Source organism: Antechinus flavipes, chromosome 2, assembly GCF_016432865.1.
Source record: "Antechinus flavipes isolate AdamAnt ecotype Samford, QLD, Australia chromosome 2, AdamAnt_v2, whole genome shotgun sequence".
NCBI lineage: Eukaryota > Metazoa > Chordata > Mammalia > Dasyuromorphia > Dasyuridae > Antechinus > Antechinus flavipes.
Genome location: NC_067399.1, coordinates 620,524,810 through 620,540,110, shown reverse-complemented (window position 1 = coordinate 620,540,110; position 15,301 = coordinate 620,524,810). Strand labels below are relative to the sequence as shown.

The 15,301-nt window shown below is 37.9% G+C and overlaps 1 protein-coding gene across 1 annotated transcript in view; it reads left to right on the top strand.

The window, feature by feature from the left end:
• The window catches only part of ZNF488 (zinc finger protein 488), a 37,565-nt gene extending 23,356 nt beyond the window's left edge, over window positions 1–14,209 (top strand). The window contains exons 2-3 of the mRNA XM_051973979.1: window positions 825–1,052; window positions 12,216–14,209. Of these exons, the coding sequence (XP_051829939.1) occupies window positions 12,314–13,384 (1,071 nt within the window). The 5' untranslated portion in view covers window positions 825–1,052; window positions 12,216–12,313 and the 3' untranslated portion in view covers window positions 13,385–14,209. The remainder of the gene's footprint in view (window positions 1–824; window positions 1,053–12,215) is intronic.
• Window positions 14,210–15,301: the final 1,092 nt, after the last annotated feature.

The following is a 15,301-nucleotide window of genomic DNA, read 5'->3' as shown; positions in this document are numbered from 1 at the left end:
AGAAAGGTGAATAGTCTCTGCTTTCACTTAGATTCCAATCGAATAGGAGAGACAACAGGTAAACAATTACAATCAAACAGAGCACATGCAGGATAACAGATATAATTAACAGGAGGAAGATTCCAGAATTAATAAGACTTGGGAAGGGCTTTTTGTAGAAGGTGGGATTTTAGCTGGGATTTAAATCAATCTGGGAAAGTTAAAAGGTGGACATGAGGAAGGAGGAAGTTCAAGGAACAGGAGATGGCCAGTCAATGTCCATTGATGGGATATAGTGAGTTTTGTGCAATGGACAGCAAGAAGCTCAATGTACTCTTCCCTCAGAGCGTGTGGAAATGAGTAAGGTGTAAGAAGCCTAGGGAGTTAAAAAGGGTCATGGTTATACAAGCTTTGGATGCCAAATGGATGATTTTGTATTTGGTACTGGGGATAAGAGGGAGCCATTGAAGTTTATTGAATAGGGAGTAACATGAGACAAAGGAAGGAAATAAACATTTATTAAACACAAATTATGTGCAAAAGATTGTACTAAGTATCATTAACAACTCTGAGAAATGCTATTATTACCCTATTTTATAGTTGAGAAAACTGAAGCAAAGGTAAATGACTTCCTCAAGGTCACATAGTTAGAAAATGTCTGAAGTTGGATTTGAATTCCCCTCTGTCCACTGTATCATCTACTTGTCTCCAAATAGAACTCTATTTAAGGAAGATCAATCTATGTTGTATTATGTGATATTGTGCTATGTCATGCCGATTTGGGAAAAATTGCAGTGTTTCCTGAATGCCTTCAAAAGATTTTCTTTTGTATCTATGTCCACTAGGTGGATGCTAACTCCCTTCTCAGTCCCCCGGATTGACATGGATGAGGCTTGTTCAGGCAGCTTGCGGTAGCAAGGAGCAGAACCTGGAAGCTAAGTTGGAAAACAGCCAGCTGTATTTCCGCCCCACGAGGAAGATCAGTAAGCATGAAGAGCCCTTTGTCTGGTATGATGAAGAGCTTTCGAGATTCCTAGGTTTCCAGGAAATTAAAGCCAGAGCTTTCCATAAAGGTAAGAGCTTGTACAAAAAAAAAAAAAAATCTTTTCTCATGAGGAAAGTGATTCCTCAAAACTAAATTCCTCTAAATGAGGAAATAAATTTATAAAATTCAAATCATAGAATTGTAGAATCTTAGAATTAAAAAGTATGATAGGAATCATTTGTGCAATGATGATGTCTGTGCAAATAGAATTCTGATATATATATACATATTTATTATATGTATATATACATATATACATACACTTAATTATGTAGGTTTATATGAATATATACCCATGTATATACACATATATTATGTGATAAAGTGGGTAGAGGGACATAGATGGTGCAATGGATAGTGTGCTGGGCTTGGAGTCGGGAAGCCATGAGTTCAAATATGATTTAGACAACAGCTGTGTGACTCTGGGAGAGTCACCTAACTCTGCCTCAGTTTCTTCATCTGTAAAATGAGCTGGAAAAAGAAATGTAAAACATCCTAATACCTTTGCCAAGAAAACCCCCCAAAAGAGTCAGACTGGATAGGAAATCACTAAATCAATAGCAACAAGTGGCTAGAGAAAAGGTATGATTGACAGAGAGCAGCTGTGGTGGATAGGAAAACTGGGATTCAGGTGCTCCCTCTGGCACATACTGTCCATGTGACCCAAGGAAAGTCACTACCAGAGGCAGGTCTCCACGACTACTATGTGCAGCGAAGGGACTGACCTACCTTTGTCTAGGGAGTTTCCTCCATCAGAAGTTCTGTGCAATGATGATGTCATAGTCCTATCTCTGCTCCCACCAGCTGAATAATTCAGCCCGGGACATATGCTGCCTTCTGTTTGAAGGAATAGTGCCTCTTCTTTTATCCCCATGTAAGAGAAAACTTGGATTTTTCAGATTTGTGATGTTGCAATATTGGCATCTACAAGATTGAAAAGAGGGACTTTTGCTAAATTCCCAAATGCAATCCAGGCCATCTGCGTTACTTGTGTCAAATTATGTAGTGATGTGATCCAGTGGATTAACTATCCATCGAGGTTGGGTTTACGGTCCAGACAACAGTCATTTTTACCCATTTTGTACCCATTTTGTACCCAATTTTGCCCATTACCATCATTTTACCCATTGCTTCCTGTAGAGATCATTAAGCCAAATACCTTTGAATAGCCATGGAATGCATTGGGGAAACTCTGTTTTCCTTGAATTCCCAAAGATTCCTGATAGTATTTTAACAAGTATGTCTACAATTTCTATCCTACCACTAAGAAGCTTGGACTCTTTTAAAACATTTTAATCCTGTCTTATTATCTCCTTTTTAATTCTGGGCTTCAGTTCTAGAGTGTGCAATAGTACTGAGCTTTCTCCTGGTCTTTTGATTCCGTGTCTGAGACTTAGTCCCTTAAATCAAGGAATCAAGGCTTTTCAAAGTGTTTCTAATGAATCAGTTAAGAACTAAGACATGACTATTTTGGAAAGTCTCAGGCTCTCCCTTTCTCCCTTCCTTCTTCCCTTCCTCCCTCCCTCTCTCTGTCTCTCTCACTCCTCCCCATATATATATATATCCTTTTAAAATATAAAACTAGCTTAAATAATTAAAATATTTTAAATTATTATATTTACATAATATATATGTATATAAATTAAATTATTATTAAATAATTTAAAAAATTAAATTCTGCCTTTGAATGAGGAACTGCCTTTGGCAGATCTGGAACTGAAGGGACAGACAAGGCTGGTGACTGACGTCAGATGTGTGATTGCTTCCCACAGAGTGTCCTGTGGTAATCAGAGACAGCACAGCACTTCGCAAAGTCTGTTGAAAAGAAACTGAATTGATTCTGGGTTGGGAAAAGTCAGTGCTGATGCAAGTTTTGGGGCAGGAGAAAATTAAGGATGTGAGGAAATGTGAGACCTGGAAGGAAGCTGGAGAGCTTCAGTGAGATCTGTGTTTTTCTACCATCAAACAAACCACGCCAGAAAGTTGAGGTTAAGAGAATCTCCCGAATAACAGAAAACAACTTCTCAGATTGCTAGGAGTTGTCAGAGAGGCAGGCCTGAAGCTTGACCAAAGATGACCTGGCTGCTCTTCTGAGGAATTCAGGGAGTGGCAAATCTCTGGGTGTTAGGGATGAGAGTCTGAAACGGTGTCATGATTCTTTGTTTAAATAGCACTTCTAGGGACATTTCTCTGTCCCTTCTCTTCTGGACACTTTTGCAGTTTAGATTATTTTTTATTTATCCTCTAAAAACACACAGTCAAATAGCACAAACCATACCACAGTATGACTTATTGAGTAGATCCTGTTTGTTGCCCGACTTTTATTATTAGGTATGGCCAATAAACAAGGTCATTTAATAGGAACTGAATGAGAGAACAAAAAGGGACTCTGGTTGTTAACAGCGGCAGCAAGAGCCAAAGAACAGAGAAACAGATATAGGATGAGGTGAGGTGGATTGAGACCTAGCTAGAATGGAGAAAAAATAGCAATGTAATCAATTGTCTTTAATTTTGTTAAGTACTTTTGTTAAGTTTTTTTTTTTGTTAAGTACTTTTGTTTTGTTTATTTTGTTAAGTACTTGCCATTTCTAGACACTGGGGATACAAGGAAAGTTTAAAAAAGCATGGTCCAAGAAAAAGTAAAAGAGGGAAACCTGATTTACATGACCTCTATGCTTCCTTTTTTGGTCATATATTTTTGAGATATTTTTTTATGCTACTTCATGTGTACAATTCATTATTTGTAACTGCTTATTTATGCCTACTTATATAGTACCTTTCCTTTGTTCTTTGGGGAACCCAACATTTTGATTCTATGTTTTTTGATTTGAAGCAGCATGGCATGCCCTGGAGAATATTAACGTTAAAAGGAAAGATTTTCTTGTCTGTAGAAGGTCAGAGTTGTTGAAAGGGCTGTTATTTCCTAAATGCCATCTAGCCCATTCTTCCTCTTATTTGTTTCTGGGATCATTCAATTACCATCTACAGAGGCTGTCTTCAGTAAATGCCTTTGCTTTAAGTTAATTATATGGTTTTATCAAAAAGTTAACAGGTTAATTGTAGAATCAGGAGCTATGATTTTAGAAGGATGGACTCACAGAGTACTTTAACCTGGGTTGCCAACCCTTCAAGTTAGATCTTAGTCCAAAGGGACACTACACACATTTAATCACAATAGTTCTACATAAGGAAACTACCCCATTTCACCTTACTTTTGAATTTTCTGTTTTTAGTTTTCTTCCCATGTCATGATAGGCATGGGAAAGGGTCAGTTGTTCCATTCATTCTCCATTCACCTTTCCACTACCAAACTTAGGCTTTAGTTTCTCACTAAGCTTCATCATCTACACTCTACATCATAATGTAGTGAAACAGAATGTGTATTTGAGTTCCAGTGGTGACTCTGAGACTAGCTAAGTGATCTTGCTATGTTAGACTCAGTTTTCTTGCACATATATAACAAATTCTAGGAGTTTATGGACAAAATTCCTTTCTTGTTACTCCTAAATTGTCACCCAGGGTCTGGATTAAGTTACTTGAGAGTGGTTCAATCAATAATCTGCAGGAAAATCCCTCCTCTTAGAACTGTTGTTAACAGATTACTTAGATCTTATATCATAACATGACGCAAAACAGTTTAATTTGATTAGGAAAAAGATGACAGAAGCAGGCATAGGTAGCATAAACTGCCTAAACTGTAGCATCAACAATTCCTGAATGGGGTCAAAGTTCTATTCCACACCAAGCATGAACCTGGAACGACTGGACCCTTTTCCAATTCATCCTGTGTGCAGTGGGAGGAAAAAGTAGGCATTTGTGCATGGAAATGACTTGTTCAATTGGCAGAAAGTTTTGGAAGACACTGATAGCTCTGTATACCTCAGATTATGAGCAGGTTTTTAGCACTGGTTCCTCTGATTGCACTTTGGCTTGGCAGAGTAGGAATGAAGATTTGACTTCCTCCTCCTCTTTCTCCTCCTCTTCCTCTTCTTCCTCCTCCAAGATACAGAACACAGAAGACTATGTACCTCATCCTGCTTGAATGGAATTTTAACTTGCATACCCGGCCATACCCACACTAATTATTGCTGTCCTCCTTACTCCCAAATCTTTCTGTCTTCTCCCTTCCTTCTTTTTCAGCTTCCTTAACCAAACCAGTCCCCAGCTCCTTAGATGCCAGGTTTCTTGGGAAGTGAGGGAAACTGATGATGAAGGAGAAATGTCTCACTAATGACACTTACTAGGAAACACCTTCAGGAAAAATTGAAGTGGAAGATTTGTGTTTTATTACTGTACTTTTTAATAGTAATATTACTTGCATTCCATCTTGGAGTTGAGAGGAAAGCAATTTGTTTATTGATTGTTGCTCTTACTATTACTATCCTTGTTATCACAGATCTATTAAGTCCCAACAGACTTTCTTTCTCAGAGTTTTGGTACTTCTAAGGCTGACTGTGCCCTAATTCAGTAAGTACTATATTCTGAAACCTGTTACTTCCCACCACTCCCGCCCCTGTCCCATCATAATACCAGTTTTAGTTCCATCTCCTAAACCCAGATTCTAGATGAGTTGTTGTCTCTGGTACGGTTTCACAGGGTGGAGGATGTGAAGTAGTTTCCATAGTATGATGCTTTCCATAAAGTGGTCAGAGATTGAATCACAGAATTCCGTGCAATGTTTTGTTGACAAGACAGCTTAGATTAGAGATTCCATCACCAAATCAATCCAAATATACTTCAATTTTTCCCTCCCAACCATTTCTTGGGCTTACCCCCTCTGCAAGGCTGTCCTGTCTCATTGTTGAGATGCGCCTGGAGCCTCTATTTGTGGAAAAACCCATATTCTGTCTCCATTCACCTGCCTGCTCTGTTCCTGGCTTTCTGGATGTCAGAATCATATATTTTGTTTCTCTTTGCTACTCTTTCTTCTACCTATTTTTCAGCTTCCTTGTGTGTGTTGTATGTCCCATTAGATTATAAGCTCTGGGGGCAGGGATTGTATTTTGTTTTTAGTAACCTTTCCTTGAGAGTGATACACAATATATTGAGTAGAACCACAATAGGGAGAGAAGTGGTGATATGGAAAAATAATAGACAAAGAAAATGTTTGGTAGGGTTCTTTCCTCCCTCCCTCCCTTTCTTCTTTTACTCCCTACCTCCCTTTCTTCCTTCCCTTTTTTCCCCTTCCTTCCTTCCCGCCTTCTCCCTTCCTTCCTTCCCTCCTTCTTCCCTTCTTCCCTTCCCCCTCTTCCTTCCTTCCCCCCTTCCCCTTTCCTTCCCCTCGTCCTCCCCTCCTTCCTTCCTTCCTCCCTTGCCCCGTTCCTTCCCCCCTCCCTTCCTTCTTCCCTCCCTCCCTTCCTTTTTCCCTCCCTCCCTCCCTTCCTTCTCCATTCCTCTCTCCTTTCCTCCTTCCCTTCTTTCCTTCCTCCCTCCCTCCTTCCCTTCCTCCTTTCCCTCTTTCCCTCCCTCCCTCCCTTCCTTCCTTCCTCTTACATTTTTTCATCTTTGATGACAATGGTACCATCTCAAGCAAGAAATATCAAGATTTAATCTGAATAATAATAAAAAATTTTCATACAGTCAATCGGTTGCTAAATATTATGGCTTCTTTCTTTGAGATAGCAGAGTGCCCAGAGTGCTAAGTGTGGAGGCAGGAAGACTCAACTTCAAATTCAGCCTCAGACATTAATTATGTGACTCTGAGTAAGTCACTTAAGAAAAAAAAAACATTATCTCTGCCTCAGTTTTCCCATATGCTAATCTGATTCTGAATTGTACTGATCTCCCAGGGTTGTTGAGGATAAAATGAAGTAATATTGATTTAATATACAATACTTTACAAACCTTAAAGCTCTGTATAAATGCCAGCTCTTATTGAGATAATACCAACATTTCCTTCTTTGTCTTTTTTATTATGATTTTGTTTCCTTTTAATTTATTATAATGTTCCCATTAATTAGATTCCCATCTTTGGCACTGTACTTTGCCAGTCATTTCCCCTGCCTATTGTTTTTACTTATCTCCTCCCTCCCTATGGTGTCTGTGCCCTGTATCTTTTACCTTTTAAATCAGTCTTAAGACTTTCAACTTGATCTCCAAGTTTCCCAACTTGGGAACCTGGGAACTACCTCATTTCCCCCATCTCCTATATAGAAGATTCACTTACTCAGAACTTCATCTTATTCTTATAATCCAACTTCCAGATCTTTAGATCGTGAAATGTACCCACTTGCTTTTACCAAGTCAATTCTTTTCCATCTTTCAAATGCTCCTCAAATCCCAGCTCCCCAGTGAAGCCCTCCTACTCTGATTAGAGGAAACGTGACAGTTGTCTTCTTCCTGTCTTTCCTGGGTGTAGATGTCCTGTGGTTTCTCCTTCTGTTCACTACTCCCCAAATGCATTTGCCTGTATCTGGAGCATCAAAATACTTTTGACAGATACATCATTCAAATACACCTCCTATTTGTTGTTTAGCTTCCTGTTCCACGAGTTGGGCACAATGTTGACAGAAGATTCTGCTTCAATGAATTTAAAACAATCTGGGATCTTTATTTCTTATATAGTTATTATATAACCCAAATACCATAGTCTGGTTGTCAATTCATTTGTTATAGAGTTGCTCCAAATTCTTCTCCTATATCCTAGATTTCCCCCTCTATTTATACTATTTAAGTGCCTTCTAATTTACCTGTCCCTAATTATTTTTGAACATCTTTTTTTCTCCTGGAAGAATCTGTGGTTTTTTTTTTTTAATTGTCTTGTTTTTAGCTATTTTGGTAATCTCATTATTCACATGATTTTAAAAACTCATTTACCTTTGCCAAAACTCTGATCTGTCTAATTTATTCCTGTCTTGTGCTGAAGGGCTCTCTCGGCCTGGTATCTTACTCTCAGAGAATGTTTATACTGATGCTACATTATCTCTATATCAATATATTAGGCAGAGCAAACCAGAAGTACAGAAATATTGAGTTATAACTTAACTGTTTTCTGCTCAGAATTGAAGTAGCTGTGTGACATTGCTATACTCTTGTCTTCTACATGCTAGTTGATAGTAGTCCTGGGGATCCAAATCAGATAGCTTTTATTAAGCATCCTATATGGCTATAGGAACTGTGCTGGTCACTAGGGATATAAAATCAAAACCAAAATAATACCTACCCTCAAAAAGTTTACATTTTAGCGAGATGTGAAATATATACATGTGTGTACATATATTATATATGTGTGTATGTGTGCCCATAGAAAAGAAATAATGTAAGGTGACTTTGGAAAAAAAGATACTAGCATTTGGGAGAGTCGGGATTTTTTTTGTATGAATTTTTTCATAGAAATTGATTCTGGAACTGGAAGGTAGGTAGTGCAGTAGATGGAGCACTAGACTTAGAGCCAAGACATTTGAGTTCAAATTCTGCATCAGACATTTATTAGTTGCATGACTTTTAGCAAATCATTTAATCTCTCTTAGCTTCTGTCTCTTGACTATAAAAGGGGAATATAATAGCAACACCAATACAAAGTTGTTATGAGAAAATATATTTTAAATGCTTAAAGCACTTTATAAATTTTATAGACAAGATAACAATACCATTAACAACAATAATGGCTAGCACTTATATGATATGATGATCATATGATATGATCTTAAAATGCTTTATAAATTTTATAGACAAGATAACTATACCATCAACAGCAATAATGCCTAAAACTTAAATGGTATTATGTGATATATATGTGTATATACATATTTATATATATTATATATCACTTTCAAAATATCTCATTTTATCCTCAAAACAACTCTATTATCACTCCCATTTTGCAGATGAAGAAACTGAGGAAAATAGAGTTTAAATGACTTTGCAAGAGTCACACTACTAATAGATATCTGTGGTGGATGTTATGTCAAATCTTCCTGTTTCAAGGTCTAGACTCTATCTGCGTTGGCACTTGGCTGCTTCTGACATGGAAAGTATATAGAACTTGGAGTCATAGAACCTGGATTTATATCCTGTAACATTCTCTCTAAAATGTAATCTTCTCTTGTTGGGGTTTTCTTGGGGTCTCTGGGAGCAGCCTTCATTTCAGTTCAGTAATCACCACACGAGTAGCCAGGAGTTAAAGTCCAAATCCTTTATTGTCTCCTTCAAAGTCTTGTCTCCTTTCCAGGGGCCTGGTTAGCTTTCTTAGAGGCCTTCTGTAGTCTTGGTTCCAAGAGCTTGAGCTCCCGACTGCCTTCTCTGGCTTCTGAATCTCCCCGACTTCCAAGGGTTTGTGCTTCAGCCTCCAGCCACAACAAAAGTGGAAGATGGAATCAATCTGTCTCAGCCTCTGAGAGCTTCTAGTGAGCTTGTCCTTCTGGCCCTGAGAGCTTCTTGCTTATATGCTGTACACTGAATATACATCAATCATTGTATCACTAGGAAACCATTATTTGTTGTAGGATTAAATCAATGCTAAACTAGATTTAACCACTGTCTCCTCAATTCCACTCAGCACCTTGTTTCAAGTTCTGGCCCATAATAATATCCCATCTTTTCTAGTTTATAACCTTGGCTAAATCATTTAACTTCTCAGTCTCCTCATCAATAAAAGAGACTTGGACTAGATCAAAGCTTCTTAAACTATGGGTTGTGACCCCATATGGGTCATGTGCCTGAATGTGGGGGGGGTCACAAAATTATGAATTATTAGTAAATGTTGGATTCATATCCAGGAGCAAGTAAAAATTTCTCAGACAAAGAGGAATCATGAGTGGAAAATTACATACATACATTATATACATATACATGGAATTATATACAATCTGAACTAGGATGGTAGCTGAATTTGTGGAGAAAAATTGATTAATGTGAGACATGTTATGGAGACAACATCTCCATGTAGAGACTTTAAGATATGGAAACTTACTGGAGACATGAAGTGAGTGAGAGTTAAGAGTCACTTTCTTTCTTTTCTTTTTTGAAAATACTATTTTATTTTTACAAATATATGTAAAGATAATTTTCTACATTCACTTTTCTAGGACTTTTGTGCTTTCATTTTTTTCTCCCTCTCTCTGTTACCTTTATCCTCCCCAAGACAGCTATTATAGGTTATATATGTGCAAGAATTTGCTTTATTATGGAGAATGACTGAGGTTGCATATAGGGAAACATGGAAGGATGGTAGAGCTTTGCCAAACTTAGAGATGTCATAAGAGCTATGGATGGGAAAAAAAATGAATTCAATTTTGAACATGTTGACTTTGTGATGCCTGCACATATTCTAGTTGGAAATGTCCAATAGATCAGGACTTCTTAAATCTTTTTCTATTAAATACCTCTCTTCACCCAAGAAATTTTTATACAATCCTAGGTATATATCAAATGGGTATATAAATCAAACATTTACTAATAAAAATCATAAGGAAATTTATTTTAAAATAATTCTAAAAATTTAAAAAAATTTAAAATAAAATAATTTACTATAAAGATGAAAGCAAATTTGCATACTAATGAAATAATGTGCTTGTTTATTTTTACATAAAGAATTAAATCTTGGCAAAATATTTGAGGCCTTTTATTGTCAAATTTCTTGTGACTCCCACATTTAGTTACATGACCCCATACAGGATTGTGGCTCACAGTTTAAGAACCTTTGAGATAGATATTTGGTGACATGGGATTGGAGCTGGGGAGAAAAAATTAGGGCTGGATCTATGTTAATAGAGAGGGAAGATCTCTGCATAGAAATGATAATTAGACCCATGGGTGGTAGGGAGAGTGTAAAAAGGAAGGAGAGAGAAAGCCCAGGAGAGACCCTTAAATTATAAGAGTCTGGATGGCAGAAAATATTTCTTTCTAGATATTTCTATTCAACATCAAGTCCAGTGACACTTACTTTGGCTTGCTTAACATTGTCAACTTATTATTAGAAAACTTAAGTAATGGGATGGCCTGGCTGTTTTATTTTATATTTAACTAAAGATAAAAGAGAAATCCATTTGGGCTCATAACCTGTGCTCTTTCTTGCCCATCTTTCTAAATGGTATTGTTTTACTTTTCTACCTTAGGAAATACAACTTGATGAATATAAATTTAATGTTTCTAAGTTGACTTTGATAAAAGTCTGTGATTATGGTATATAACTAGATATTGACAAAGGCAAGTGAAATGCATGTGTGTATAATGATACTCCCTCCCCTCAATATTTTCTAGAAATTATTTTAATAAAATCCCTAATATCTAGTATTCTTATGTTTCTTTTTTTTTCTCCATAAAGTGAAATTTGAGGTGGCAGAAGGATATGCATTAAGGGGTTTGGTTAGTTGAATGATTGTAATTACCTTTTTTTCACATCTTTTTAAAATTTAAAACTAAATACAAAATAGAAAAAGACAGAAAAGGAAAATAAACTAAAACAGAACATCAGCGAGGATTCAAAATACACAGATAAATTTCCATTCTAAGAAATCACATATAATAGTATAATTACCTTTACTTAGTTATTTTTGGGGTAGTAATAGCTTTTTTTTTTTTTTTTTTTTTTTTTTTTTTTTTTTTTTTTTGCTAATGATGAGAAGAATAGGTAATTGAAAGTTAGACTCAAGTCCTTTCTCTGACATAGTGGTTGAGTGATTGTGGGCAGCCTTTTAATGCTCCAGACAACTGTGTAAGGTTGTAAGCTACAAATAAATCATTCATAGGAAATGGTACAAATTTTCATATTGAGACCTGCCTATATACTTCATGAGTCTTGTCTTTTCAACATCCCTTCTTCCCCATAGGTTGCTTAAATTGCTTCTTTGCTATTATTTTATCTTTCTTTGCAAGGTTCCCATGTCTTATTGCCTGTGGGGTTTTTTTTTTAAATGTGAAATCTGAGGCCTAAAGATCTGAAATAATTTGCTCAAGTCAAACATGAAGGTGATATATGTGAGTATCACAATTTCAATCTTTCCACAATAGTGAAATATGAAAACCTCTGAAAAGCTTCAAAAAGCTAAATATCAAGGGCTAATACTTCAATTATCTCATTTAGGTAAGTTTCTTTGCAGTAAATTGAGGTTTATATATAAAGAGAAATACTGGCCTTCGTGTAAACTGAGTCTATGGGGGAAGTAGAGGATACTAAAGATTATATACTAAATGATTCATAGTTTGCAAAAGAATTCTTTATGAAATAATATTATGTTTCTTCTCTACTCAGACTATAGATGCCCAGAATGCAGCCATACCTTTCAGTGTGAGCACTCCTATCTCTGATACATTTGCTTCCTGGGTTCTCCACAGAAAGTCCCCTTGGTAATGAGCTCCCCGGATCCCAAAGCTCCCCATACCAGGAATCTGGACCAATCTACCAACTACCACAACCTAGCCAGAGACCTGGAGGTTAAAATGGCCACCCGGAAAGATATTCCCAGCCCTTTGCCTGAAAAGAGAATACAAACCAATGAAGCTGAGCAGAGCCAGGTCCAGAAAATTGTGTTACTGGAGAAAACAAACCATTTGATGAAGGGACTTCCCTCTGTTTCCTGCAGCAGGGAGGATGGAGGGACTGAGCATGTGTTGTCAGCTGCCATATGGAAGCTCAATCCAGTGAAGCAGTCATCCAAGAAGGCCCCCTGGGAGCAGAAGCCCAGTGCTTTTACTGAGGTCAAGAGACTAAAAGACAAACTTCAGAGCGAGAGAGCCAGAGAAGGGGACCACAGCCCTGACGCAGACCAACGTGGCAAAGGACAGCAGCCAATGGATTGTGTCCTGAGCGGGACAGGTAGCGCGTTCTCCTTTGTGTGGCCAGCCCGAGCCTTGGGTGAGCTGGGGAGCGCTTTCAGCAAACCAGTCAAGTATCTGGCCCAGAGAACAGCAGTGAGCTCCCAGCTCCCAGTCAGCAACTCGGCAGAAACCCTGGGGGATCTGTCAGGGTTCATTAACACCATGGATGCTATGTGTTGTGGAAATCTTTTGAATTCCAAGTTTTCCATCAGCGATTTGTGCAACTTGCAAATGTTACAGGAATGGGCCCCCCAGTGCAACACTTTCCCATATGCCTCGGAACTGTGGCCAAAGCCAGTAGCTCAGTTACACATTTCTTCGTCGTCCCCCTCCTCTGCCCCATCTTCCCCATCTTTGATGCTCCTGCCGCCCACGTTCACATCCCTCGGCATGGCTACCCAGAACTGGTGCGCGAAATGTAACCTCTCCTTCCGCATGACATCCGACTTGGTTTTCCACATGCGATCCCACCACAAAAAAGAATACTCCTCTTCTGAGGTGCAAGCCAAGAGGAGGAGGGAAGAAAAGCTGACCTGTCCAATTTGCCACGAGTATTTCCGAGAGCGCCACCATCTATCCCGGCACATGACTTCTCACAATTAGAGATGCAGCCCGGGACTGAATCAATCACACTCCACGCGGTACTTGGATGGCTCTGTTGCTGAAGGGAAGAATGGTCTTTGAATTCCTTTCTTTAAGGAAATGACTATTTGCAATGACTGACAAATGTCTCCTTGGTCAGAGAGAGAATATTTGCAAAATTGGTCTTAGTTTTAAAAAGACAACTAAATCAGAGTCACAGTGCTGTTGAATTTAAAGGGAGCTTAGTGATCATCTTGTCCAACCCTTATGTACAAGTCCTTGTAAATATATATTTTTAAGGAATGAAAATAGTGAAATGAAGCTAAGATTATTATTAATTCTCAATCATTGTACTTTTCAGACCTGTTTGTTGGTATAATACAGACGGTGGAACATTTTCAAGAGTGTGAATTGTTTGAACCAATCATGTAGGAAATGTCACTTCCATTTCCACTTCCTCTTAAGTCATTACATTAAGTCAGACATACAGAAGGCAGAAAAATAGCACCAACTCTTTCCCTTCCAAAAAAACATTATGTCCAAAAACCCTAATGAATAAATGTATGCAGGATGGAAAAGAGTTGTGATTGGTAGCAATATAAAGAAAAAGAACTCTCTTAAGGGACTAGTTGGAAATTCTTTTCCAGGGATATCTTTTCCCAATGGTACAGGAGACAATTTTCTTTCTCAACAATCACAGAAAGCAATATTTCACTCTACCCAAAAAGTTGTTCCACACTTACAAAAACCCCTTGTTGGAATTACCATGCTTCCTTTCTATTCACAGCACCCTATTTTTCTTAGCTGGAGGTGTATGTTCAGGGGAACCCACAATCTCTCTCTCAGGACACTGTTCTCTATGAAAACCAAAAGCTCTCTGGGTGAATGCGAACACATACTAGGTAGATGGCTTTATATTTGCAAAGATGCACAACTGTAAAGAATCACTCAGAAATAGAAAGGGGAATGGCTTGTAAGCAAAATAAATAACAGCAAGAAACCTAGCTAGGGAAACCTCTCATCTTATGGGCTAGTTATGGGCTCTACAGAAGAAATAGGGGAAGTGGTTCCAACCATGTCAGTACCTTTCATCCCCCTGTTGTCCTTTTCCAGAATGGGACTTTTATTCACTAGGTGTTCAGTGAAGCGTGCTCTGGTGTTTAAATGCCTGCTTATTTTGTGTCACATTTGAAAATTCTTCAGAACTTGCTGCCATTCAGGTGTGTGCATCTCCGATAATGATGAGCTTATGACAGGTGGCACGTCTCTAGGCGGCAGCTGTATGCAACAAAGGCAAACTTGGGAATTCTTTTAGATGTTATTTGACATGTTTTTCTTCCTTTAAAGAGCAAGATCCATTTTAGCCACTCACTGGGATAAATCTTGGGGAATGAGGGCTTTATTGTATTAGATGCCTGAATAGGCAGTAAAATTTCCATATTTAATGTTGAATGCATTTCAACAACTGCTTATTAAGTTCTTACTTAAATGCAAAGCAAAGATACATGATTATAAATGATCAACCAGAAAGGGAAAGGGAAGATGATTGCAAAAAGAAACCTGGAAAGAGAAAGAGCTCACTCTCTTATGAACTAGGCAGTATCCTTATATTCCTTATATTTTCAATAGAAAAGGAAACCTACTCAATATGTACCTAGATAATAAATACAAAATATATACAAGATAGTACAAAGTAATTTCATAAAAGAGAATTGGCAACTGAGGGGATCAGGACCAGCCTCATGCAGAGGTGAGAAATGTTTTCCAGAAATGGAGGACCATCTGTGCAAAAGCACAAAAGTACCATGTCCTGGGAGCAGCTACATCATGAAAGGGAATGATAAGAAACATCCTTTTGCAGAAACATGCTCTAAAATGGTGTTGGCGTTTATCACTTGAGGGACACTGGTTTCAGTACCGCATAAGTTTGTTAGTTAT